At 34.1% G+C, this 27,165-nt stretch overlaps 1 protein-coding gene across 1 annotated transcript in view; it reads left to right on the forward strand.

Annotated features, from left to right (window-relative positions):
- LOC134845224 (coiled-coil domain-containing protein 113-like) overlaps positions 1-27,165 on the forward strand; it is a 139,264-nt gene that overhangs the window by 81,087 nt on the left and 31,012 nt on the right. Inside the window, exon 2 of the mRNA XM_063862138.1 lies at positions 3,919-4,038. Coding sequence (XP_063718208.1) covers positions 3,929-4,038 — 110 coding nt within the window. The 5' untranslated portion in view covers positions 3,919-3,928. The remainder of the gene's footprint in view (positions 1-3,918; positions 4,039-27,165) is intronic.

The following is a 27,165-nucleotide window of genomic DNA, read 5'->3' on the forward strand; positions in this document are numbered from 1 at the left end:
TTGGCTCCAATGTGCAAGAGCAGATACCCGGTGCATTTCGTAGCTGTGGATAAGAAGAGTACGAGAACGATCGTGGATCAAGCCTTCTCAGTACCAAAGTGTGTGAGACTAACGAGAATGTCCAAAAAATCTTACGAGTTGCTATGCAAAATGATCTCAGCAGTTCCAGAGAGAACAAAGGAAGAGTTGGAATCGATACTGGGAAGGAAGTTCATGGGATACGTGAGTGGGAACTTCAGTGACTTTGAAAGACAGAAACAGAGAGGATCAACTGTTACATATTACAATACAGTAGACGAGAATGATGAGGTCCACCGAGTAATGATGGAAATGGAACCATTAATGGAAGCTTCGGTAAAACGTAATTGGAGGAGCATCATGTTGACACATGACGAGTTTCCCTGCCACTGCTTGCTGCAGACCTGGTGGTATCCCAAGCGTAGTAATCTGGTGTTGATCTGGGACTCTGCAGAGCTGCTCGCCTTGGGTTTACCAGACTCATCACAGCCCATAACAATAGTGATAGTGGGAGTTATGATGGCGATACGATGGCTGGAAGCTCACGTAAGAGAGAACAATAGACAGGAAGCGCCGACGAGAGAACAGTTGCGGAAATTGGATTGTCTGAAAGATCTAGATCTTTTTGAGACAATGTGCAAGATTCTAAACATTCCGATGGAAGTGAAGAAGATATGGGCAAGGAGACGATTGATGCCATGGTTCAGAGCTAACATGACTGCATGGTTGTACGAATATGCTAAGAAGCATATGTCGAAGCACGGTAGAGTGTACAGTGAATATCAGCTGGACATTGGAGCAGGAGCTTTCAAGCGAGCCTCCGTGACTCATCGGAATGCAGTGACCACCGCTGTAAAGAGAATTTCCAGGGCGAGTGAACGTAGTGGAAAGGAGAATGAAGAGATGTTGAAGGAAGATTTGGAGAGAAACGTGACGTTGTGTCTCCACAACAGCTTCTGCCGAAACAGAGAATCTAACGTGGATCCTCTACCTTGTTGCAAACAGAGGGTAGAAGAGCAGAAGTGTTGGAGGACTGTTTCCAACAGCGTCAGGATAGCTAACGATGTGCTGCAAGACACAGAAACTGAAAGTGCAAAAAGAAAAAAATTTAGAAGAATTTAGAAGTTTTAGAACTTCTAAACGACAAAAAAAGAAAAAAAAACAAAGGAGTGACGAAGAAGAAGAAAATAAAATTCCGAATTGTTTTATTTGTGTGAAAAAACTCAAGTGAGAAACCAAGCAACCAAGTTGTAATTGAAAACTGAAACATTTAGTTGAGCTTTGAACATTGAAGAATTTGTTGCATTTAAAAATTTGCATTTTGATTTTAGTTAGTGGCTTTAGCGACACTTAGTTACTATATATTTAGAAAGGCTTGAGTGAAAGAGTATATTTAAATATTACAGCCTGCATGACTGTTTTTAATCAACTAGGAGAATTGATCACTTTGTGGTGATATGAAAGGCTTGGGTAATCTCTCGAAGAGGGAGATTGTTTCATTGTTTTTTCTAACCACGGAGTTTCTTAGTTTTAATTTTCAGGACAATAACAAGCGAAATTTCCGAAGGGAAGAAGCATAGTAGGATAATTTTAGCTTGTTGGTTGGCAGGACTGTCCTGCAAACCAACACCTTTTAAATCTAGGAGAAAAAGTTTTAATCAGGACATTGACATTGGAAGTCGGAAAAGATGTTTTTATCTTAGGTCATATCCTCATTGTGCAGATTTATGAAAGAATTTGAAGGCTATAGTGATGTAGTATGATGCCATTTATATTCTGCAGTGAGTTGATGTGACGCGGATAAAAGTAATTTCGTGCATTTTGTAAATTCTGTTCGATGACACTGTACCTATTTTACGGACATTGCGAGATTCAATAAGGACATTGAACGGGCTGTCCGGGGAGTATGTGACACTCGACCAGAATGGACCAAAATGCAAATTCAGCAGATTCAGAATTTTAGCAGCGAACCTTCCGAATTGACGGTTTTAAGCGATTAACAATGTTACAGGGACGATTAGTCAAATGGTGAGGGTCAAGATATTCTGGTATTTTGAAATTTTAAAAATTCGAAGTATGACGTCATATTTCTGAGAAACGTCAGAAACGGCCATTTTGGCAGAAAACCGGAAGAAAAACACAACAACATTAGTTGCGATAGCGTTAACAACGGAGATTGTGATTGAGAGACAACAACAAATTGCAGAAAGAGCAGAGACCGCTCCGAGTTGCAACTATTGTGTCGCTACAATAGTTGCAAGGCCGTTGCGAACAACGGTGAAGGGTGGAAAACCAGCCTTCCGGAAGGAGAGTAAGAGCCTTATTTCCCCGGATTCAGGAATCCGGAGGGGTCTCGGGACTGGAACTTTTATTAACTTACATAAACTTTTAGCTTCTCTGTCATGTCTTGAATTGAATTTAATTAACATCTGAATTCATTCTGCTAAGATGAGAAGCTAGGAGTTGGGGGAAAGGGTTGATCCATCTTCGATGGAGATGATGAATTTCATCTACTGAACAAAAACAACAATAATTCAATAAATAGTAGTAGCCCTGATTTTAGGAGTGACCTCGTGGTCTGGGGATACTGAGACCCAGCCATGAGCTCACTATTTCTGCATGTAATTAAGTTAATTTGAGTGTTTTGACCGAAGCCGAAAGCAGTAACGTTTTTTGTCGACCCGATGTTAGAAAGACCACCGAAAGTACTGGCTTGGTAGAGACGGTTAAAAGCATGTAAAGCTCTGTTTAGATGTTGGCCAGTCGTCTTAGGACTTAGTTTTGTTTTCCGTCGATATGTATCTTCCGGGCGAATGTTACAGTAGCTTCACTATCTTTACTATTCGGATAGCTTTTCCGCTAATATCTTCGACTATTATTTCTGTCGTTCGTTATAATTCTTGTGTGTCTCTTCTTTTTCAGCGAAAGTCGTCGTTCTGATATTCGCAGTTTTTCAATTGTCACGAAATCTCAAGATCGTAACGTGTCTTTACAACCGAACGAATTTTTAAAATTTTACGTAGTCTAAACCGACCGCTTCCAATTCGTCCAATTGAACGATTAGCACTACTAGTCGTTCAAAACGGCCAATTTTCCCACTGAACTGTTCCAGATTAAAATTCGTTGCTGCCATGCATTTTAGGCCATTCTGGTCGACTGTCTCACATGGCGAGATGCGTGTCAAAAAAGCTGTCAAACAGTCGGTGTTTGAAAAGATGTTTCAAATTAACAGTTCGTAGACAAGGAATTGGGTCTGCTTTTGAATTCTTTGGTTACTGTTTATGTTTTGGTTTCCTTTTTTTCGGCGAAAAGTTTTTGACTTTTGTTACATCTCGGTCGACTTCAGGGCTGTTCAAAAATCAATTGCAACACTAACAATCAATTAATTCTGTACCAATCAATCATTGCAATGACATGAGATTTTACAATCAATCATTGCCCAACTTTACAATCAATTGCAACTGAAGTATACTATAAAGTAAGTAAGAAATGAAGAAAAACTATTGCTCTGACGCGCAGATTCTCGACACGAGTTTGTCATCCCAAAATTTGTTGTTAAGAGCTTCATCTCCAGGTTTGATGGCATAAGGCTCTGTCGCAAATCACCATGGGCATACTTGGCAGTACTGAAGAACCTCTCCAATATGTTTGAGGTGGGTAGCAGTAACTTAGTGCAGCTGTGCGTGATATCAATGACTGCAGCCTCTACAATCAATCATTGCAATTAACTATAATAAAAAATCAAGTAATTGTTGCCAAAAATCATGCATGATTACAATCGATTGGAATCGCAATTGATTTTTGAACAGCCCTGGTTGCCTTATTTTGCGGCTTTTGTTAGGCGAAAATACATTTATACTTGTCAGGCATGTCTATGTTGTTTTGAAGCAGATGAATTTCAGATCTGAAAATGTCTGAATCAGAAAGTGGATATTCAGGAATCTCAAATGATCAAGCCGCTCTGGATGATATTAATGAATTATCAAATGAAGATCTTCAACAAAAAACGCATGAAGCGTTGTAAGTACCAAAATAGCTAAAAGTTCTAATAATGGGCGATAATTTGGATATGATGCACTTTAACTCTGTAAATTAGACGGATTGATTTTCAACTTGTTGCAATTTTTCCTCGTTAATGTTCTCTCCGAGAGCAAGAATCTTGTGATCAGTTACTAGACTTTTTATGTGATTAACTTTCCTACAAATCTGCAGCAAATAGAACTAAATTACAAAAGAGGCCCTTCGTTTAGTTACGGTAAGCGCACAAGCTGGATAGGGCCATGCTAGAAAGCAATGGATAGGGCCATTAACCTAAAAGCAAACTTATTAAATAGTTTGCTTTCAGGTTAATGTTTCTCCGGAGTAGCCGTGGTTGCTCCGTGTAAATGTATTGACGTTATCATCAATTCAGAACGTCTTCATCTAGAAACCTGCTGATTGCAGACTCTCAAGTAAGGAATCTAATTTTTCCGAATTTCAACATTTTGTCTCTACCTGGAGCTCGGATTGGCAGTGTGATCGACTTCTTGCCGGAAAAGGGTAAATACGATCTAATTGTACTTTTCATTGGTGGTAACGACGCATACGAACGCAACGTACCATCTTCTGTCTCCGAACAGGACATAGCCAACGAGATTTCAAAATTAGCAGACCAATTATCCCTACGCGCCCCAAAAATTTTTATCCTTGGCATTCCACATCGCGGTGAGTACAGAAAGAGAGCATCAGACGTGAACGGATTTCTGAGAACAAAAAAAGGAAACTGGAAATACAGAGGTCTGTGCGAAAAAATATACTGCATATACCATCTTAAAGAAGACGAAGTCCATCTAAACAAAGAGGGTCTAAGAGGTATCCAGAGCATCCTGAAAAACAAGATTTTGTACACAAAATACTCAAACTCGTGCAATAGAGAAGGTCACCTGGCAACATTTGAGTGTCGATTTCGGAATTGCAACTGCACCTATTAAGTAAGTTTTTCTCGTTGAATAGAAACTGAACTGCTGGTCTCCCCTCTCGGGAACCATAGGTTTACATATCTGTTCCCAGCCTCAGAGTAGAAACAGTAATCCGCAGGACTCCCCTTTCGGGAACCATAGGTTTACCTATCTATTCTCCCAGTCGTTCTAATGGTCGATAAAGCGAAAGTTGCTACTCGTTCCCGAGTAACTTCGGCTTCCGATGAAGCCTGCAAAACATGTAAAGGACCAGTGCGTGCACGTGACCCACTTTTCATCTGTATAGCTTGCTCTTGCAAAATTCACCTAACCGAAAAATGTACCAATCTGAGTGCAACAGCAATAGCTGGAATAATTGAATTGAAGACAAATGTAATGCTATTGTGCAATGACTGTGTGGAGCAAAACAAACGCGATGAAATCATTTCTCTCATTGCAAAAATGGAGCTAAGTGAAACCAATCAAAGCAAAATTACGAACATCGAGAAAGAAATGATTGAACTCAAAAATTCTCTTCTCGAAATCAAAACTGCAATGATCGTAAAATCTGATCCACCTAAAACAACGCAAGTAAATCAACCAGCAGCCACCATTCGCAAAACACCTGAAGCAACAATGGTCCCTGAGGGAATACGAGTGCGAGGAATCAAAGAATCAGACGACAGAGATCCTAGAAAGCGACAGGAACACGACCTTGCAGAAATCCAGCAGGTATTTGCCCACATTGAAGTTAACTGCAACATCAATGATTTACTGAGACTTGGACCACGAAACGATACGAAAACCCGAACAATCCTAGTCAAAGTGTCCAATCCTTGGCAGCGCTGGCTTATTCTTTCCCCGGCAAGCAAACTAAAAACGTACGACAAGCCAGTCTATCTCAGTCTTGAGCTATCACGAGAGGAAGCACCACTGGAAAATGAGGCGCTACAAAAACGTCGCGAACTTATTAACGAAGAAATTGACAAAAAGACCTCAGGATCCGCGATGGGAAACTGTTAATACGACAAGACAACAAATGGGTTGTCTATGAGGACCCAAAGGAGGCTAATGATTGACTAAACCACTACACAACTGTTCTTTTATTCAATGTACGAAGCATCCTAGATTACAACAGAAGAGCTGACCTCTCAAATAGTCTACAAGTTAATGATAACTATGATATAGTGTGCTTTACGGAAACCTGGCTCACCGAAAATTTAGACAATGCAGCGCTCTTTCTGCCGAAGTTTGATATACATAGAAGTGACCGTCCCAGTAAAATTGGTAATACTAAGCATGGAGGAGTCCTCATTGGAGTGAAAAAGAATATACCCCACACGAGAATCATGTTTGACTCACCAGACTGTAATCACTATACTTCACTTCAAAATTCCCTTGTTACTCTGCTGCATATATAGCGCACCGTCAAACAGTTCCTACTGCTGGTCAGCAAATAAACTGATGATACTTCTTAACCATATCAGATCAGATATGTGCAACAAGAAAACTCAGTTCGAAATGTGATATTATTAGGAGACATTAATTTTGCACTAACTGACTGGTCTACACTGACATCCAGAGCTGAGAATAAACAGGTGGTATTGGATGCTCTCTGCAGCTTTAACTATGAACAAGTGATTAAAATCGACCATAGAAAATACTTACTGGACGTGATCTTATGCAATAATGGGGATATCCTTTCTGATGTTTGCATTGATAACTTTCTGAAAAGCCACTTCGCCAGCGATCACTTGCCTTACAAGGCAAGGATTCAATTTCAGTCTAACGAATCGTTCCGTCGCGACAGACCACATGAAATTGAATTCGACTTTGCAAAGTTTGCTTATACCAAAGCCGACTGGAGAGCCATAAACGATCAATTAGCTGAGGAGCCTTTCATGCCATACTGCTACAGCAATTTCGATGTTATGACTAGACTGTGGTACCAGTGGATTTATAGTATTCTAATAAAGCACATTCCCTTACAAACTAAACATCGGCTGTCCCTGGCGCCTTGGGTAACCCCCTCAACCTCTAATCTTATTAAAATCCGAGCTACATTAACTAATAATTATACTAAAAAGCCGAGCGAAGCTAACCTCAGGAAGTTGGAAAAATCGCAAACAAACCTGGCCTATGCTCTTCTGATGGATCAGCTAAACCATGAGAGAGAACTTTTCAAAGAAGGGCGTTTTGATGAACTTCAAAAATATCTGCGTAACGTTCGGCGTTCTACTACTGTGCCTAGTGAAATGTATCTTGATGGTGAAAAAGCTCGCTCCGACCGAGATAAAGCTGAATTTTTCAACCGGTATTTCCATTCCGTCTACAGCAACATTCCATATGATTCAAACCTAGACAGTGATAATGCGACCCTCCTCAATCATTTTCATTTTAATATCATCCAAATAGAAGACATTTTAAAAAATCTTAACATAAACAAGTCAAAAGGACCTGATAGAATGGGAAACCTACTCTTTAAACAGCTCTGGAGCTCCATCTCAAAATCGTTAATGTTACTTCTCAATACGATTGCGAACAAGCAGCAATTCCCATCTACTTGGAAAGTAAGTGAAATAGTGCCTATCCACAAGGAAAATAACAAACAGGTAGTCTCCAATTACAGGCCAATCAGTCTTCTAAATGCTACATCGAAGGTATTAGAAAAACTGATGTTTGATAAAATGTACTCGAAGGTGCAAAAACTGCTGCATAACTCACCACATGGTTTCAGAACGAAACGCTCAACCATTACTAACATCATACTCTATCTCCACGAAATCTATCTAATGTACGACAACAAGAATGTAAATAACCATTCATTCCTGTATCTCGATTTTGAAAAGGCGTTGGATAAAGTCAACCACCTGAAACTAATTGAAAAGCTTTTTCATACCGGCTTCAATGGCGCGTGCCTTTGTCTACTGAAAAATTATCTCAGTGATAGATACCAGCAGGTGCGAATCGGGCATTGCATCTCAAAATTACTGCCAATAACAAGTGGGGTTCCGCAGGGATCAATACTTGGCCCACACATGTTTATTTTGTACATAAATGACCTGCCAACGGTGGCCATGTCCAACTGCTTCGGCTATGCTGACGACTATAAAATTGTCTCAGATAACGCAATAACCCTGAATATCGACTCGAATAAAATTTGGAACCTAAGTAAATGCAAAACCCTTCAGTTTAAAGGCAGTATGTCTGTTTGCATGAAAAAACAGAATATACCAGGAACGGATTTTATGAAAGATCTTGGACTTATAGTCAAAAACAACCTGTCTTGGACGGAACACGCTAAAACTAGATCCGCTAAATCGCTAAAAGCTTTCTTCTCTTTAAAAAGAAACCTAGCCAATAGCTCGACCATAAGCACTAAGAAGAATGCATACAGAGGATATGTAGTGCCAATAATCAGCTATGCATCGTCTCTTTGGAAACCATCTAAGTCTGAACTGGCACTCACTGAGAAGGTTCAACATCGAGCAAGTATCTGGATACTAGGCACAAACAAGCTTTCATATAAATCGCGTCTTCAAAGACTTCACTTACCACCACTGTCCTTATATCATGAAATGCATGTAGTTTTACTTTTTGCTAGGATTATCAACTCGAAAACTGACATTGATTGGGAGAAGTATGTATAGATTATTGATACAGGCATAACAAGATCTCACGCAATACCCTTTTATACCAGCAAATGCTTCCAACTGAAAAAATGCGAATCTGATTTTTGGCAACGAGCATGTTCACTTTCAAATATATTTAATAGGCATCTCAACCAAGATGTCATCAAATCAACGCAATGCAAAGAAGAACTGACAACTATCTACTGGCGCTACTTCACTGCGAAATTCAACGAAAACCTCCCCTGCACCTGGAGATTATGCTGCGACTGCACAAACTGCATCAGTACTGCAAAACTGAATTTCTATGAGACTCAGTAAACTGAAAGTGACAGGGAAGCAATTCCCCTGGAACTTATCCTAAATCCTTCATTATTATTATTATACCAGCAATATAAAAATGCATCTGCACTTCCAGGCCCTTCCCACAGAATACAACAGGAAGAAAAACTCTTTACAGAACTATCAGCATTTAATGCATCGTCATCAAATTAAAGTATCATCGATTCAAATAATTAATTTTGAAATCAAATAATAACCGAAACAACTTCTTCTCAAGTCAGAGGAGCCTATAGATTTAGCCCAATTGTTGCGAGATATTTATTAAGCAGTTCAAACCGTGTGTTTCCAGATGACTTGAGCAAGAGGCATGAACATTTGATTTCATTTCATTGCTTATTTATACGAAGATCATCCCTATAATTCTATGGTGTACATCATTGTGTCATCAAAATTGCATCCCATCCCATTCAGAAACGATTATACGGAAAATTGATCGCTGTTCCCGCACTCGGATTTAGCCCAAGCAACGAAAATTCTCTGAAAATTCTACATTGTCTGCTTATCCGAGGAAATCTGCGAGGTGAAAACGATATCGTTACCTGGCATGACATGATAAACAACAGCATCGGTCCTCATCAAAGCATTAACTAGGCCGGTTGCAACATAGTATTTTTGAAATTATCGAGCCTTTCAAATCGAGAATCCAAGCTATCTTGTACGTCCGACGAAAATGAACTCCCTGAATCTTCAAAAGTCTTCTAGAATTGAAAGCAGAAAGCCTCACGATAATAAGCTTGCAGAAACATTTGTTATCAAAAAGGAAGCATCTAGTCTTAGTTCTAGACAAGATACAGAAAGACCATCCCTCCTGTCCTTGAGATGCAATTTCTGCAGACGATATAAGAAATAAGCGAAAAATACTTAGCTTTTTTCGAAGTAGCGTTCGAAACCCGGAAACGAAAAACCAGAAGTCGAGAGGCCGGTTGTCGAGAAGTCGAGAGGCCATTAACTAGGCCGGTTGCAACATAGTATTTTTGAAATTATCGAGCCTTTCAAATCGAGAATCCAAGCTATCTTGTACGTCCGACGAAAATGAACTCCCTGAATCTTCAAAAGTCTTCTAGAATTGAAAGCAGAAAGCCTCACGATAATAAGCTTGCAGAAACATTTGTTATCAAAAAGGAAGCATCTAGTCTTAGTTCTAGACAAGATACAGAAAGACCATCCCTCCTGTCCTCGAGATGCAATTTCTGCAGACGATATAAGAAATAAGCGAAAATTACTTAGCTTTTTTCGAAGTAGCATTCGAAACCCGGAAACGAAAAACCAGAAGTCGAGAGGCAAAAACAAAAAGGCAACTTGCAAATTGTTTTTGAGGTTTTCTTATCTTTGAGCGGCGAAGCAAGTTTTAGAGAATAGTCTTTCTGAAATATGCCTCCATAGGCGAAAGTCATACGCCGCTAAGGCACAACATCAGTGAGTGAGCCCATTGAACCTTGGGATTATCAAGTTTGCAAGGCTTCATACGGAAACCGCACAGACAAAGTGTTAGAATGCGATCGTTGTCCCAAACATTTCTGTGCTAAATATGTGTTAACACCTATAAATATGTGTGAACCAGCGATAATTTGGTTTTGTGGTGATTGCTACCCTGCTGTGAAAGAGATTATCACTGAAGAACAAGAAATTGAGACAAGAGATCTTCCAAAAACTTCAGAGAAGACCTTGACTAAGCATCGGAAAACATAAACACCATGATGACTGATCTCTACAGGTTTATAGCTGGACCAATTCATGGAAACATTGATGAAAAGACGAAAGTTTGTAAGGAAGTTATACATTTAAGGTTAAGCGTATAAAAGGCATATTAATAGAAGCAACCGAAGAACAAAAGCGCCAAGAAGCTGAAGAGAATCGAAAAAAAAACATCATCTACAGAGCAAAAGAAATTTCTGCGAGTGAAATTGAACAAGAGAAAACGGGGTTGAAAACTTGTTTGTTCAAAAGCTTTTATCAATTATTGACATGGAAGATAAAGAATTTGTGAAAAAAATCCGACGTGGTCGGAAAACCATTAACCAAATAAACAGACCACTATTTGTTTCCTTTAACGCTGAACAGGATTTTGTTGATCTAAGTCGATATCTAACAAAACTGAAAGAGGCAGATGCTGAAGTTGAACGATCAGGAGGTGGGGTACTTCGTGTACCTGGTTAGAGTATAGCAAATTTTGAAAAGCAGAGAGTCAGGAAAAATATTTTTCTGGTACACGAACCTTGACACACTTATACAAGAAAAACATCAGGAGTTGCTGAAATTAATTGATATAAATTAGTAGTAGATGTTGGAGGTTAAGTGGGGGGGGGGGGGGGGGGGCATGGAAGACCCAATGTATTAAGATACGTTATAGACTTCGGGTCTTCCGTGCTATGTATTAAGATTGGGTATAGAGTCTACAATGTATTAAGATAGGAATACCGATGGTAAGGTTTTATGGTTTGTGTGATGGTAAGATAATGCTAAGAAAATCGTAATTTTTTTTAGTTTTTGTGTGGAAATGTCTAGTTTTTTCGCAAAAATGTTGGCGCGTGTTAACTAATTTGTGAATATCGAAGGTTAATTACGTGTAGGTTGTGTAATGAAGGACTTTTGATTAGTTTTTTGATACATGGTAAGTCAATGGTAAGAGTTTTTGGGTAAATTTTTATGAAAAAAATTCAAAACACGATAAGGTTAGCTATTATTTGACCTAATTTAATTATTAATCTTACTTTCTATCTAATTGAAACAATGCTGAAACCTACTGAAACTTCGAAAAAAATCAAATTTTTTGAGAAAAAATTGCAAAAATTTCAAGTATTTGGAAAAAATTGCAAAAATCTCATAATTTTGGGTAATGTATTGTTGCTTTTGATCTAATTTTAAACATACTTTTACGTATAGATTTTAAAAATAAGCTAAGACTGTATGTTAATTGGCATTATGTTGAGACAATGATACAAAATTTTGAATAAAAAAATGACTTTTTCAACAATTTTTTCTCAAATTATTGAAATACGATGAAGTTTACCTTAATTTGAGCTAAATATTTGGTTATACAATGCTCTAAACACTGAAAAGAAGGTTCATAGTAGCAGAATCAAAATTTCACCGGAAAACAGTGAAATTAGTCGTAATTTTCGAGAAGGTAAAATCAAAATTAATCAAATTTACATGAAATTTTCCATTTCGAACCTATTATTTTGGTTTTTAACTGTTTTTTTTTTGTCCAGTTCAGGGATTATTTTTAGGAACCTCAATTCAAATGAACATTAAGGGCAATATCCTATGAAATTTTTAAATCAAACTCCATGATTCAACTCCTCATTTTTTTCTCATTGAATTACCCAAATTTGTACAAAAATTACAACTTGTGAGAAATTTTTCATGTTAAAAATTAGAAATTTCTGATTATTGATAAAAAATGAACAGTGTATTGCTAAAATTGTTTCAAATGGAATAAATGTTTCTGAAAAATTTATTCGATATTGGCTCAAATTCAACAAAAACTTCTTCATAACTGATGATTATCTCTCTCTTGCTTCTGCAACAGAACTTTCAAGATTTTCCGTAGAGTTATTCCATGTTTTAAAGTTATTCTTGCTTTCTGTTTAAAACATGTTTTCGCTATTGAACACACTTTACTAGAAAATTTAGTCAAAACTGGAGAATTTAGGAGGAAAATAGTATCAATTGAACGAACAATTTGCTAGCAGAGATGAAATTAGAACTGATACCGTATGATTATTACAATAAAAATGTTAATATCTTCCTCAAGGTTCCCCTGTTCAGTTGCTATTGTAAACTATTTAAGCAAAAATACACATTTTGGGATCATTAACTATCACTTTTCTTGCAAAATATTTATTAACTCGCTTTTTTTCTTAATTTATGACGGAAATTTTCTCAAAAATATCCAAGTGAGAAAGAATTGGTGCTAGTTAAAGCATTCAAAAAAATATGTACACAATGAGAATATAAAGGTGTATTTTTACGATCTAAGAACAAATTAGGAGCAGCTCTATTAGTTATAATCTGAAAATCTCCGGAAATACGCAAGAGAACCTAGTTCCTAACGTCTACAAAATAAAAAACTTCTGAAAGAGCGAATCTCAAAAAATTGATTTAGCAAAGCAAATCAAGGTGCAAACTGGAACAATTGTGTAATTTTCCGATTTTTATTAAGAAAAAAACTCTGTAGTATAAATGTAGTAATGTATTGTATATAGTGTTGTATATTCTATGTAGTATTGAGTAGCAAGGAAAAGTAGATCTTGAAAGCAAGTTTTCGATTTATGCTTTATGTATCTTCTTCCAAAAGATGTCGAATTGGGTTTGCTTTTCAAAAATTATCCTCAAAACATTTGATCTTTCATATAAAGTACCAAATATATCAAATGATAACAATTTTTTCTAATGAATTACGGATAAATATAAGACTTTGAGAATTTTTATGTCGGATTTTTTCTCAAGATATACTTTATAAGCTAAATTTTAGTAAAAATATCTCAAATCTCTTAAGGATTAAATTGGGTTTCTATCTCATTTTAGCATTTTCTCAGTTTCTGCTTCATCTAATATCTACCAAATGAATCCAATTTGAGCAAATTTTTACTTGAAAATTGAATTTTAGATGGAAAAATGTATCGTTTCAACAAACGATCAATAATCCGAAGCTGAATTAATACCATAAATCCTTTACTAAAAAGCTTTAAAGGATTTTCTCAAGCTCATAACTGTATAATGCTGTTTTAAATCTGAATTTCTTTTTTAGACTAAATTTTTAGTTGGAATGATGTAAATCATTATCTTGAAACTTTCAAAGTTTAGCAAAATATACATTTTTTCCAGGTCATTTATCAATTTCTTTTCTGAAATCATCAAAAAATCAATAGAAAAACGTAATTCTTAATAAGTCAAACCACATTATCTGCTTAAAAAGCTCTGCTCTATGAACACTTTTACAAGCACTAAACAAGGAAAACTTTAAAATAGTAACTAGAAAAAACCTTTCAATTAGTTGATGTTTTCCAAATATCCAAGTTTTACAATTTTTAGGCGAATATTTAAATACTCATTAGCATATGTTATGCACATTACTACAAATTTATCACAACAAAGTCTCCGCAAGCTTGCAACCAAAGGAGTTTTTACTGTTGATTAAAAGTTTTCGGATCGAGTTCCATGGAAAGCTTCACGACGATTTGAACTCGATTTTTGCTGTCTTTAACATCAATCAAAACCTTTGAATAAAAAAAATAAATAACAGTTGAGGTAATGTAATGAAAACACTGTATAATTACTGACTAGATTTGTTACAATTGCTGAGACTTTTCAGATTCAGTAAAAACTATTAATCATAGTAATTTCTAAGTTTTTCAACAAAAACTTTAAAATTTTACCTTTTCCTGAAGTGTGTTTGGAGTCTGCTGAGCACATAATTTAATATTATGCTGAGAATGCTTCTTCTTGAAATGATTAGCGAGTTCCTCGCTGCTATAAGTATAAAAATTACAGTTAGAACACTTCAAAACACCACATGTTCTACGATGTCTTGATGCATCTTTGTGAGTGTATTCCCTGCCACATTCAAGACATGCAACTCTTTCGTTTCTATTGAGTGAAGGCATCTCAATAGTAAGGAAAAATTAAATGGGAGATTTAAAATGTACCAATTTTTTAGATAAGGTGAGTTGAATAGCCTCAAACAATGAATAAAAGTAAATAAAAACAGCAAACTTATTAACCAATTGTTTTTAACGAGAAAGAAAATCAGAATGGATATGCTATTTAGCCTAGCTGAAATAAAAATCATCCAATCTAACCATGGAATTTTTAAAAGTATCAACCAATCAGAATCGAGCATTAATTACAAGGAAACTTTTATCTTTTCTGATATCAACCAATCAGAATTGAGCTTCGAAAGTCATGTAATTTTCAACAAATTCAATGTCAAGCTATCAGAATTGAGCTCTTCTCATGAATTTTTCAACAATTTCTTTAACTTTTGTAGATTTTGAGGATACTTTCACAGACATTGTTTGTGTTAATAACCAATCAGAATGAAGTAATCACAGATTTCAAAAACTTTGTAGATCAGAACCAGACTATGTTTATGAAACTTCTTAATCAATAAATTTTATTGAATTTTTCCAACATAACTAAGATTTGAAGTTTGATACGCTAGTGGGATAAATGAGGTTTCTTGTCTGGTTTATATTGTTTTTTCGATATTCAATTCAAATTTTGAAATTTCGAACAAAATTTTTCCGATTTGTTCTATTTCTAAACAGTGAAAAAAGAAATAACCAAAATATACGTTTTTATCGTTTTCTTTTTGGTATATTGTAGTATAAACAACCGGAAGTCTATTAAATGTGGATAAACGATCAAAAGATATTCTGACAAATCTGGATTTTGTATTTGTATCAAATTCAAAACAGTAATCGAATTGATGTTCCTTATCTCTAATTTCTGTTTCATAGGTTCTTCCATTGTTTTGTTTTTTACTGATAGACCACCCAATCTGAGTTAACTCTTCTAAATAAAAACATTGTTGATAAATCTGACAGTACTCTTCTTTTTTGTAATCTCCTCTCCATCTTTTTAACAAAACTATTGAACTTTCTGTGTTTCTATACAAATTAAAACTAATACACTCTCCATCAACTTCATCTGTCCACCACTCTTGTAGTTTTTTGTAGTAGTTCAATTTTAAAATCTGATAAATGTTCAATTCAGACATTGAAAACGCTTTTGATGGAAACATTTTTTTTTTACTGAAATATATGAAGAAACTTAAAAAACTCGAATTGTTTTATCATTTTTAAAGTATTTCGAAGTAACAGTCACCGTAAATATTTTTAAAATTATTTAGAGTCTAATTAGTTTCAAGGAAATTGATGTAGCCAATAAAAACCTCAAATTAAGGCGCAAAAAATTGAAAACAACCAATGAAATTCAAAAAATCTAAAAAAATTATTATAATGTTTTCAACTAAATATACATTCTTGTTTGTAATTTTCTTAAATTGAGGCAAAATTTAGCTAAATTTTAATGAAAACAGTTATTAAATAAATTTATTTTTAATTCCATAAACAAATACTGGAAAATCACTTCATAATTGGTTAGTGTTTTATGTCAATTTCGATTAAATTGTATGTTTTGTCTGACTTTTCCTCAGATATTATAGCTCTAAATATACACTTTAGTGAGAAAAAATAGTTTTGAACCAATAATATCTCAATTACCAAACATGCAAAACATCACAAAGCTTTACTGAGGTTTACAATTATCAACAAACATAAAGTCTCCCAATATTTGGGACAGTTCTTTGAATTCGTTCAAAGTATAGTTGACATATGCAACTTGCTTCATTGCTTCTTTCTCTTTTGCGGTGAACAGTCGAATCTGAATGTAGGGAGGTTTGTTAATATTGTACTTCTTGATCGTGACACAAACTTGTCTTCTATTGTATGTTGCTATGTCATACACTTTGTTGCAGTTGGCAAGCTCCTGATCCATAGTTGACTCTTTGTCAGAAGTGAGTTCCAATATAGGAACGAGTCCAAGGATTTCAGCATTGTGAATAACAGTATTTCTAATTGCTGAGATTGCTTCGCCTTCTTTTTCACTAAGATAGACTTGTTGAGACTTTTCAAATTGTCCCAAATCATTTATTTTTAATAGTTGAAAGCACGGTTCCAAGCATATTTTTCCCTTGTAGGATTTTTGGAACCAAACGAATCTCCCAATTCTTTTTTGATTTTTTGAAAATTCAATATAGTTGGAACTATCAACTTTTCTCGGGTACATTTTGAAGAACAAACTGATCAGATGAGGAGAAGTGAGAGAAATGACTTTGAGATTAAATGAAAATGGAAGTAAGCAGTATGAGTCATCGCCATTTCCATATATGGAAGTAGTACCAAATATGGAAGAATTTCCCTATATGGAAGCTGCGTAGGCGTTACTACTAGTATATAACTCCACCATTTTCTGCAAAAATCATTTTTCCCAATGGCAGCTGCTATGTGTCAAGCTCTTCCCAGCTTTTATTCAGATTATAATAATAAATCATTGTTTATTTCTGTTTCCAACAATTTTTACGAAAAATACATAGTAACCCAAGATTATTGCGTCTCTACTCACAATTCTTTCTGTTCCTTGGGAAATTGCAAATTTCATATAATTTTAATTGGAACTTCCCTTAGCCAAATTGTTCAGAGATTAGACAAATATCAATACATATATCAAGAAATTGATTGTCTTTACACTTTGTACAAGCACAGATTCTTTTCGAGTATTGTCACATCAAGTGGGGAAGTCTTCAATCAGCTTAGTTGTGGAGTGCAGCATAATTTACGATGGAAAGGGGCAGAAAAAACACCAAGCATATCAAGGAAACGACTTGTTCGCAAAAAGTTCAAAAAACATTATCTAAGTTCTAATCAAAAACTTGCATCTACGCAAACTCTTGGCTCAGCATTTTTAGACAGAATTCGTTAAGTACAAAACTCAAAATATGAACATGATTTGTTAAAAATAATTGACTGTTTTATTGATGGTTATGGATTTGTAAATAGTGATCATGTCAATTTTTCAATAAAAAACTTCTGATATTCCATCTATTTTCTCTCATATGTTTACAAAGTTACCATTAATTACCAAAAAAAATCACCGTTGTCAAAAACATTTGCACAAAAAATTTTCAAACATGTAAGAAAGATGTAATATTTGTTTTGATTTTCAAAAAGTTGCAAAAAAACATTTCAATTTTTTTAACAAGTTTTAAAAAATGTTTCAATTTTTTTGACATAATGCGAAAATTGTTTCACTTTTTTCGACAAAATGCGAAAAGTGTTTTACTTTTTTCGATAAAATGCGAAAAGTGTTTCAATTTTTTCGACAAAATGCGAAGTGTTTTACTTTTTTCGATAAAATGCGAAAAGTGTTTCAATTTTTTCGACAAAATGCGAAAAGTGTTTTACTTCTTTCGATAAAATGCGAAAAATAGTTCAATTTTTTCGACAAAATGCGAAAAGTGTTTTACTTTTTTTCGACAAAACGCGAAAAGTGTTTCAATTTTTTCTACAAAAGGCTAAAAGTGTGTACAAGATGCAATATCGATAAGGTAACTTTTTACTTGTGTACAGTTTTTCTAGTGTTTTTCCGAATTTTTGTGCAAAAATTAATCAAATTTTTTAACATGTGTGCGAGTTCGGAGCACTTAACTTAGTTCTAATTGTTTTTCAATGGTTTACCTTGAACCTCTCATCTATTCTCATAATTAAAATGAAATTGATGAAATTAATTACAGAAAACGAAGTTAAAACCAAACAACTTTTATTTACAAAAACATTTAATCAAAGAGCTGTCGAGAAGCAGAAGAGTTCTGGAGGTTCTCTATAGAACGCAGAGCTGGACGAGGTTCCATTGCTGGTGGTTGTTGTGGAACTGGAGGTGTCATTGTTTCTGAGAAACTCTCATCTTCATCTATTGTGATGGGGTTTTCGGCTGATCCTGCCTCCTCCCAAGGAAAGAGGAAGTCGTCGACTGGTTGAGCCACAAATCTTGAGTCCGGAACCTCGGGATAGTTCATTCCCACATGATCAGAAACTTCCCCCATCATTTGCATTGTTCCAAGTTGGTTCTCTGTGATGGGAACTTGCATCATATTATGTTCGTTGAAATCCCTTCGCATCACTTCCACCATGTGCCAGACTTGGATTGGGATATCCATTCAGCCAGAAAAACTCCAGAGACTGTTTCTCGCACTTGAATTTGTACTAGATCAGGAGAAAATTCTACAGAGTACATGAGGTTGCTGTTTTGCACTGAGAAGATCATTTTGAGCAATAAATTGAGTACAAGACTAAAAATAAGAAAGAGTTGAGAGAGGGGTAGATGACGGAAGATAAGTTGAAATTAGGATGTTTAGAGCTGAGAGAGGAGGTAGTGGACGGTGGTTTAGTTGCAAATAAAATGATTTTTAGTTAGGAGTTAGGGGTACCTTCAACTCGACTGTGTGGGTTTAACCAATCAGAATTGATTTTCCTTATTTGGATTGCAGTCGTGTCCAATCACATTGCAGCTTCCTTTTATGGGATTCTTGGATAAAAGTCGTATCCAATCGGAAACAAAGCTCCATTTTGATTATTGTCGTTTCCAATCACAAAAATGTTAATTTTTGTTCAAGTTGTTGTATCCAATCAGAGGAACCTTTCAAGGAATTAAGTCTTCCAAATAAGTAAAAATATACACAAAAGCAATCGCAAAAATAAATGACCAAAAGTTGTTTGCTGTAAAAATAAGAAATATTGCCGATACAAGTAACAAAAGAAGGAAAATTAAAAAAAGTAGCATCTCTGCAATTTTTTTAAATTCTGATCAGGAACTTGCGTCCACTCAGACTCTTGAATCAGCTTTTTTGGAAAGAATTCGAAAAGTTCAAAACTCAAAGTATGAGACTGATTTGTTGAAAATTGTTGATTGTTTCATTGATGGTTATGGTACTGTAAATAGTAGCGTATCAATTTTTCTATTAATAGTTGATTATTTGTTCATAAAAATCTTGTCAAAATTGTTTTAATCAAAAGTTTTTTCAACAAACAAATTTGCAATTGTCAACACGTGTGCAAAAATTAACTTAAGAGTTTTTTCGTAAGATGCAAATTTTGGTTTGATTTTTTCAACACGTTTGCAAAAATTTAATTTAACTTTTTTACAAGATGCAAAAACTGCTTTGGTTTTTTCAACAAGTGTGCAAAAATTTTCAACAAATTTTTGTGTTAGATGCAAGTTTTTTCGTGATTTTTTTGAAAACAAATGCAAAAATCTAACTTATTTTTTCTTATGCATATGCAAAAATTGCAAAATTTTATTGTAACAAACTTGTTAAATTAATGCTAAAAATTTTTCATAATTGATGACTTTGAGTGCTATTCCCTATCTTAATACATTGTTTTTCCAGTGTTTTTGATCAATATACATGCAAAGAGGAGATTTTTTCATGATCAAAATTAAAACAAAGATTTTCATTTTCTTTAATTATTAAATGTGCAAGAAAATCCTCTTCCAGTTTTCTTTAAAATGCGAAAATATTCAATGAAATTTTTCTTAATTTGCGAGATTTTCTTTGATTTTTTTAACAAGTGTACAAAAAAAATTATAAAAAGTTTTGCATGGTGCAAAAATTAATGTAAAGTTTTTAACATGCTTGCAAAAATTTGTTTAATTTTTTTGCCATCTTTCTAACAAAATTTCATAAAAGTATTTACCAGATGCATAATTAGTTTCAATTTTAACAAGTTTTTACCATTGAAAATTCTTAAAAAACGTTTCTATGATCTCTTTGTTCCTATCTCTTGAAAATAAATTTACTAGATGTAAAACAATTAAATTACAAAGCACAAGACAGTAGCCAATTTATTTACAAATCAAAGAGCTGTCGAGCAGCTGAGTTCTCAAAACTTTGCAAGTTCTCAATGGAGCGCAAAGCTGGTCTTGCCTCCATCACTGGTGGTTCGCTGACTGGAGTTCTTGGCTCAGAGAACCCCTCATCCTCTTCGATGGTAATTGGGTTGTCCACAGATCCCTCTTCCCAAGGAAAGAGGAAATCGTCGAATGGTTGGGCTACATATCTAGAGTCAGGAATTTCGGGGTAGTTCATTCCCACATGCTCGGCCACTTCCTCCATCATTTGCATTTCTCCAAGTTGATTCTCTGTAGGGGGTACTTGCGTTATATGATGTTCGTTGAAATCCCTTCGCATCACTTCCACCATATGCCAGACTTGGATTGGGATGTCCATTCGTGCCAGAAAAACTCCACAAACTGTTTCTCGCACTTGGATTTGTACTAAATCAGCCGAAAATTCCACCGAAAACATAAGGTTGTTGTTTTGTACTGAGAAGATCATTTTGAGCAATAAATTGAGTACAAGAGTAAAAATAAGAAAGAGTTGAGAGAGGGGTAGATGACGGAAGATAAGTTGAAATTAGGATGTTTAGAGCTGAGAGAGGAGGTAGTGGACGGTGGTTTAGTTGAAAATAAAATGATTTTTAGTTAGGAGTTAGGGGTACCTTCAACTCGACTGTGTGGGTTTAACCAATCAGAATTGATTTTCCTTATTTGGATTGTAGTCGTGTCCAATCACATTTCAGCTTCCTTTTATGGGATTCTTGGATAAAAGTCGTATCCAATCGGAAACAAAGCTCCATTTTGATTATTGTCGTTTCCAATCACAAAAATGTTCATTTTTGTTCAAGTTGTTGTATCCAATCAGAGGAACCTTTCAAGGAATTAAGTCTTCCAAATAAGTAAAAATATACACAAAAGCAATCGCAAAAATAAATGACCAAAAGTTGTTTGCTGTAAAAATAAGTAATATTGCCGATACAAGTAACAAAAGAAGGAAAATTAAAAAAAGTAGCATCTCTGCAATTTTTTTAATTTTTGATCAGGAACTTGCGTCCACTCAGACTCTTCAATCAGCTTTTTTGGAAAGAATTCGAAAAGTTCAAAACTCAAAGTATGAGACTGATTTGTTGAAAATTGTTGATTGTTTCATTGATGGTTATGGTACTGTAAATAGTAGCGTATCAATTTTTCTATAAATAGTTGAATATTTGTTCATAAAAATCTTGTCAAAATTGTTTTAATCAAAAGTTTTTTCAACAAACAAATTTGCAATTGTCAACACGTGTGCAAAAATTAACTTAGAGTTTTTTCGCAAGATGCAAATTTGGGTTTGATTTTTTCAACACGTTTGCTAAAATTTAATTAAACTTTTTTACAAGATGCAAAAACTGCTCTGGTTTTTTCAACAAGTGTGCAAAAACTTTCAACAAATTTTTGTGTTAGATGCAAGTTTTTTCGTGATTTTTTTGAAAACAAATGTAAAAATCTAACTTATTTTTTCTTATGCATATGCAAAAATTGCAAAATTTTATTGTAAAAAACTTGTTAAATTAATGCTAAAAATTTTTCATAATTGCTGACTTTGAGTGCTATTCCCTATCTTAATACATTGTTTTTCCAGTGTTTTTGATCAATATACATGCAAAGAGGAGATTTTTTCATGATCAAAATTAAAACAAAGATTTTCATTTTCTTTAATTATTCAATGTGCAAGAAAATCCTCTTTCAGTTTTCTTTAAAATGCGAAAATATTCAATGAAATTTTTCTTAATTTGCGAGATTTTCTTTGATTTTTTAAACAAGTGTGCAAAAAAAATTATAAAAAGTTTTGCATGGTGCAAAAATAATGTAAAGTTTTTAAAATGCTTGCAAAAATTGGTTTAATTTTTTTGCCATCTTTCTAACAAAATTCTATAAAAGTATTTACCAGATGCATAATTAGTTTCAATTTTAACAAATTTTTACCATTGAAATTTCTTAATAAACTTTTCTATGATCTCTTTGTTCCTATCTCTTGAAAATAAATTTACTAGATGTAAAACAATTAAATTACAAAGCACAAGACAGTAGCCAGTTTATTTACAAATCAAAGAGCTCTCGAGCAGCTGAGTTCTCAAAACTTTGCAAGTTCTCAATGGAGCGCAAAGCTGGTCTTGCCTCCATCACTGGTGGTTCGCTGACTGGAGTTTTTGGCTCAGAGAACCCCTCATCCTCTTCGATGGTAATTGGGTTGTCCACAGATCCCTCTTCCCAAGGAAAGAGGAAATCGTCGAATGGTTGGGCTACATATCTAGAGTCAGGAATTTCGGGGTAGTTCATTCCCACATGCTCGGCCACTTCCTCCATCATTTGCATTTCTCCAAGTTGATTCTCTGTAGGGGGTACTTGCGTTATATGATGTTCGTTGAAATCCCTTGGCATCACTTCCACCATATGCCAGACTTGGATTGGGATGTCCATTCGTGCCAGAAAAACTCCACAAACTGTTTCTCGCACTTGGATTTGTACTAAATCTGCCGAAAATTCCACCGAGAACATAAGGTTTTTTTTTTACTGAGAAGATCATTTTGAGCAATAAATTGAGTACAAGAGTAAAAATAAGAAAGAGTTGAGAGAGGGGTAGATGACGGAAGATAAGTTGAAATTAGGATGTTTAGAGCTGAGAGAGGAGGTAGTGGACGGTGGTTTAGTTGAAAATAAAATGATTTTTAGTTAGGAGTTAGGGGTACCTTCAACTCGACTGTGTGGGTTTAACCAATCAGAATGAATTTTCCTTATTTGGATTGTAGTCGTGTCCAATCAGATTTTAGTTTCTTTTTATGGAATTCTTATAGAAAACTCGTGTCCAATTGGAAACAAAGCTCCATTTTACACATTGTCGTTTCCAATCACAAAAATGTCCATTTTTGTTCAAGTTGTTGTATCCAATCAGAGGAACCTTTCAAGGAATTAAGTCTTCCAAATAAGTAAAAATATACACAAAAGCAATCGCAAAAATAAATGACCAAAAGTTGTTTGCTGTAAAAATAAGAAATTTTGCCGATATAAGTAACAAAACAAGAAAAATTAATAAAAGTAGCATCTCTGCTAGTCTTCTCATCAAGTTAACTGAATTTTTTGTATATAATCGATGAGAAATTGCTGATTTTTCAGCAGATATTCAAGTTCTTTAATTTTGATGTAGATTTGAGATGATAACTCAAAGTTGATGAATTTTTCAAAGCAAATCTCTGGAAATCTGATACCAAACCTGATCATGCAAGATTTTGAACTTTGAAAGTCCTTAAAAAAATGGAGAAATAAAGCACTTTGCTGGGGAGTTTTAACAAATTTGGGAGTTGGATATGGAATAAAAAGAGTCTTTGAAATATTATCGTACGATATTTTTATCAACTTCAAATTTTCTAAAATAAATAAAATTTCTTTTCTAGTCAAGTGTAACTCAGCTGTAAGTTTATAGCTTTGATAAGTAATATGTGAATCAAAAGTAAACTCTTTGATTGAGTAAGTTTCTCTAAAGAGACCTTTACTTAGTCGGAGAACTCTATTTTGGACAACATAAACGTCCAAAAAATTGTGAAAAAAGTAAGAATCTACATCTATTTCATCAATAAGGAAATCACACGGAATATTTTCTTTTTTCTTGTAGAGTAATTCGAGGAAGTTCAAATGCTTTTTGATTGAACTTCTTCAAAAATGAATATTTTGGATCCAAAGTTATGACTAGAAACTGCTTAGTTCTGATTGGTTGACTTTAAATTTCTTGAAAATTTCATGACTTTTGAAGCTCAATTCTGATAGGTTGACATTGAATTTGTTGAAAATTACATGACTTTCGAAGCTCAATTCTGATTGGTGGATCTTGAATTTGTCGAAAATCACATGACTATTGAAGCTCAATTCTGATTGCTGATATCAGAAAAGATAAAAGTTTCCTTGTAAATAATGCTCGATTCTGATTGGTTGATACTTTTAAAAATTCCATGGTTAGATTGGATGATTTTTATTTCAGCTAGGCTAAATAGCATATCCATTCTGATTTTCTTTCTCGTTAAAAACAATTGGTTAATAAGTTTGCTGTTTTTTTTTACTTTTATTCATTTTTTGAGGCTATTGAACTCACCCTATCTAAAAATTTGGTACATTTTAAATCTCTCATTTAATTTTTCCTTACTATTGAGATGCCTTCACTCAATAGAAACGAAAGAGTTGCATGCCTTGAATGTGGCAGGGAATACACTCACAAAGATGCATCAAGACATCGTAGAACATGTGGTGTTTTGAAGTGTTCTAACTGTAATTTTTATTTTTATAGCAGCGATGAACTCGCTAATCATTTCAAGAAGCAGCATTCTCAGCATAATATTAAATTATGTGCTCAGCAGACTCCAAACACACTTCAGGAAAAGGTAAATTTTTAAAGTTTTCGTTGAAAAACTTGGAAATTACTATGATTAATAGTTTTTACTGAATCTGAAAAGTCTCAGCAATTGTAACAAATCTAGTCAGTAATTATACAGTGTTTTCATTACATTACCTCAACTGTCATTCATTTTTTTTATTCAAAGGTTTTGATTGATGTTAAAGACAGCAAAAATCGAGTTCAAATCGTCGTGAAGCTTTCCATGGAACTCGATCCGAAAACTTTTAATCAACAGTAAAAACTCCCTTGGTTGCAAGCTTGCGGAGACTTTGTTGTGATAAATTTGTAGTAATGTGCATAACATATGCTAATGAGTATTTAAATATTCGCCTAAAAATTGTAAAACTTGGATATTTGGAAAACATCAACTAATTGAAAGGTTTTTTCTAATTACTATTTTAAAGTTTTCCTTGTTTAGTGCTTGTAAAAGTGTTCATAGAGCAGAGCTTTTTAAGCAGATAATGTGGTTTGACTTATTAAGATTTACGTTTTTCTATTGATTTTTTGATGATTTCAGAAAAGAAATTGATAAATGACCTGGAAAAATGTATATTTTGCTAAACTTTGAAAGTTTCAAGATAATGATATACATCATTCCAACTAAAAATTTAGTCTAAAATAGAAATTCAGATTTAAAACAGCATTATACAGTTATGAGCTTAAGAAAATCCTTTAAAGCTTTTTAGTAAAGGATTTATGGTATTAATTCAGCTTCGGATTATTGATCGTTTGTTGAAACGATACATTTTTCCATCTAAAATTCAATTTTCAAGTAAAAATTTGCTCAAATTGGATTCATTTGGTAGATAGTAGATGAAGCAGAAACTGAGAAAATGCTAAAATGAGATAGAAACCCAATTTAATCCTTAAGAGATTTGAGATATTTTTACTAAAATTTAGCTTATAAAGTATATCTTGAGAAAAAATCCGACATAAAAATTCTCAAAGTCTTATATTTATCCGTAATTCATTAGAAAAAATTGTTATCATTTGATATATTTGGTACTTTATATGAAAGATCAAATGTTTTGAGGATAATTTTTGAAAAGCAAACCCAATTAGAATTCTTTTGGAAGAAGATAAATAAAGCATAAATCGAAAACTTGCTTTCAAGATCTACTTTTCCTTGCTACACAATACTACATAGAATATACAACACTATATACAATACATTACTACATTTTTACTACATAGAGTTTTTTTCTTAATAAAAATCGGAAAATTACACAATTGTTCCAGTTTGCACCTTGATTTGCTTTGCTAAATCAATTTTTTGAGATTCGCTCTTTCAGAAGTTTTTTATATTGTAGACGTTAGGAACTAGGTTCTCTTGCGTATTTCCGGAGATTTTCAGATTATAACTAATAGAGCTGCTCCTAATTTGTTCTTAGATCGTAAAAATACACCTTTATATTCTCATTGTGTACATATTTTTTGAATGCTTTAACTAGCACCAATTCTTTCTCACTTGGATATTTTTGAGAAAATTTCCGTCATAAATTAAGAAAAAAAGCGAGTTAATAAATATTTTGCAAGAAAAGTGATAGTTAATGATCCCAAAATGTGTATTTTTGCTTAAATAGTTTACAATAGCAACTGAACAGGGGAACCTTGAGGAAGATATTAACATTTTTATTGTAATAATCATACGGTATCAGTTCTAATTTCATCTCTGCTAGCAAATTGTTCGTTCAATTGATACTATTTTCCTCCTAAATTCTCCAGTTTTGACTAAATTTTCTATAAAGTGTGTTCAATAGCGAAAACATGTTTTAAACAGAAAGCAAGAATAACTTTAAAACATGGAATAACTCTACGGAAAATCTTGAAAGTTCTGTTGCAGAAGCAAGAGAGAGATAATCATCAGTTATGAAGAAGTTTTTGTTGAATTTGAGCCAATATCGAATAAATTTTTCAGAAACATTTATTCCATTTGAAACAATTTTAGCAATACACTGTTCATTTTTTATCAATAATCAGAAATTTCTAATTTTTAACATGAAAAATTTCTCACAAGTTTTAATTTTTGTACAAATTTGGGTAATTCAATGAGAAAAAAATGAGGAGGAGTTGAATCATGGAGTTTGATTTAGAAATTTCATAGGATATTGCCCATGGAGTTAATAAATATTTTGCAAGAAAAGTGATAGTTAATGATCCCAAAATGTGTATTTTTGCTTAAATAGTTTACAATAGCAACTGAACAGGGGAACCTTGAGGAAGATATTAACATTTTTATTGTAATAATCATACGGTATCAGTTCTAATTTCATCTCTGCTAGCAAATTGTTCGTTCAATTGATACTATTTTCCTCCTAAATTCTCCAGTTTTGACTAAATTTTCTATAAAGTGTGTTCAATAGCGAAAACATGTTTTAAACAGAAAGCAAGAATAACTTTAAAACATGGAATAACT

Source organism: Symsagittifera roscoffensis, chromosome 1 (genome assembly GCF_963678635.1).
Source record: "Symsagittifera roscoffensis chromosome 1, txSymRosc1.1, whole genome shotgun sequence".
Taxonomy (NCBI): domain Eukaryota; kingdom Metazoa; phylum Xenacoelomorpha; order Acoela; family Convolutidae; genus Symsagittifera; species Symsagittifera roscoffensis.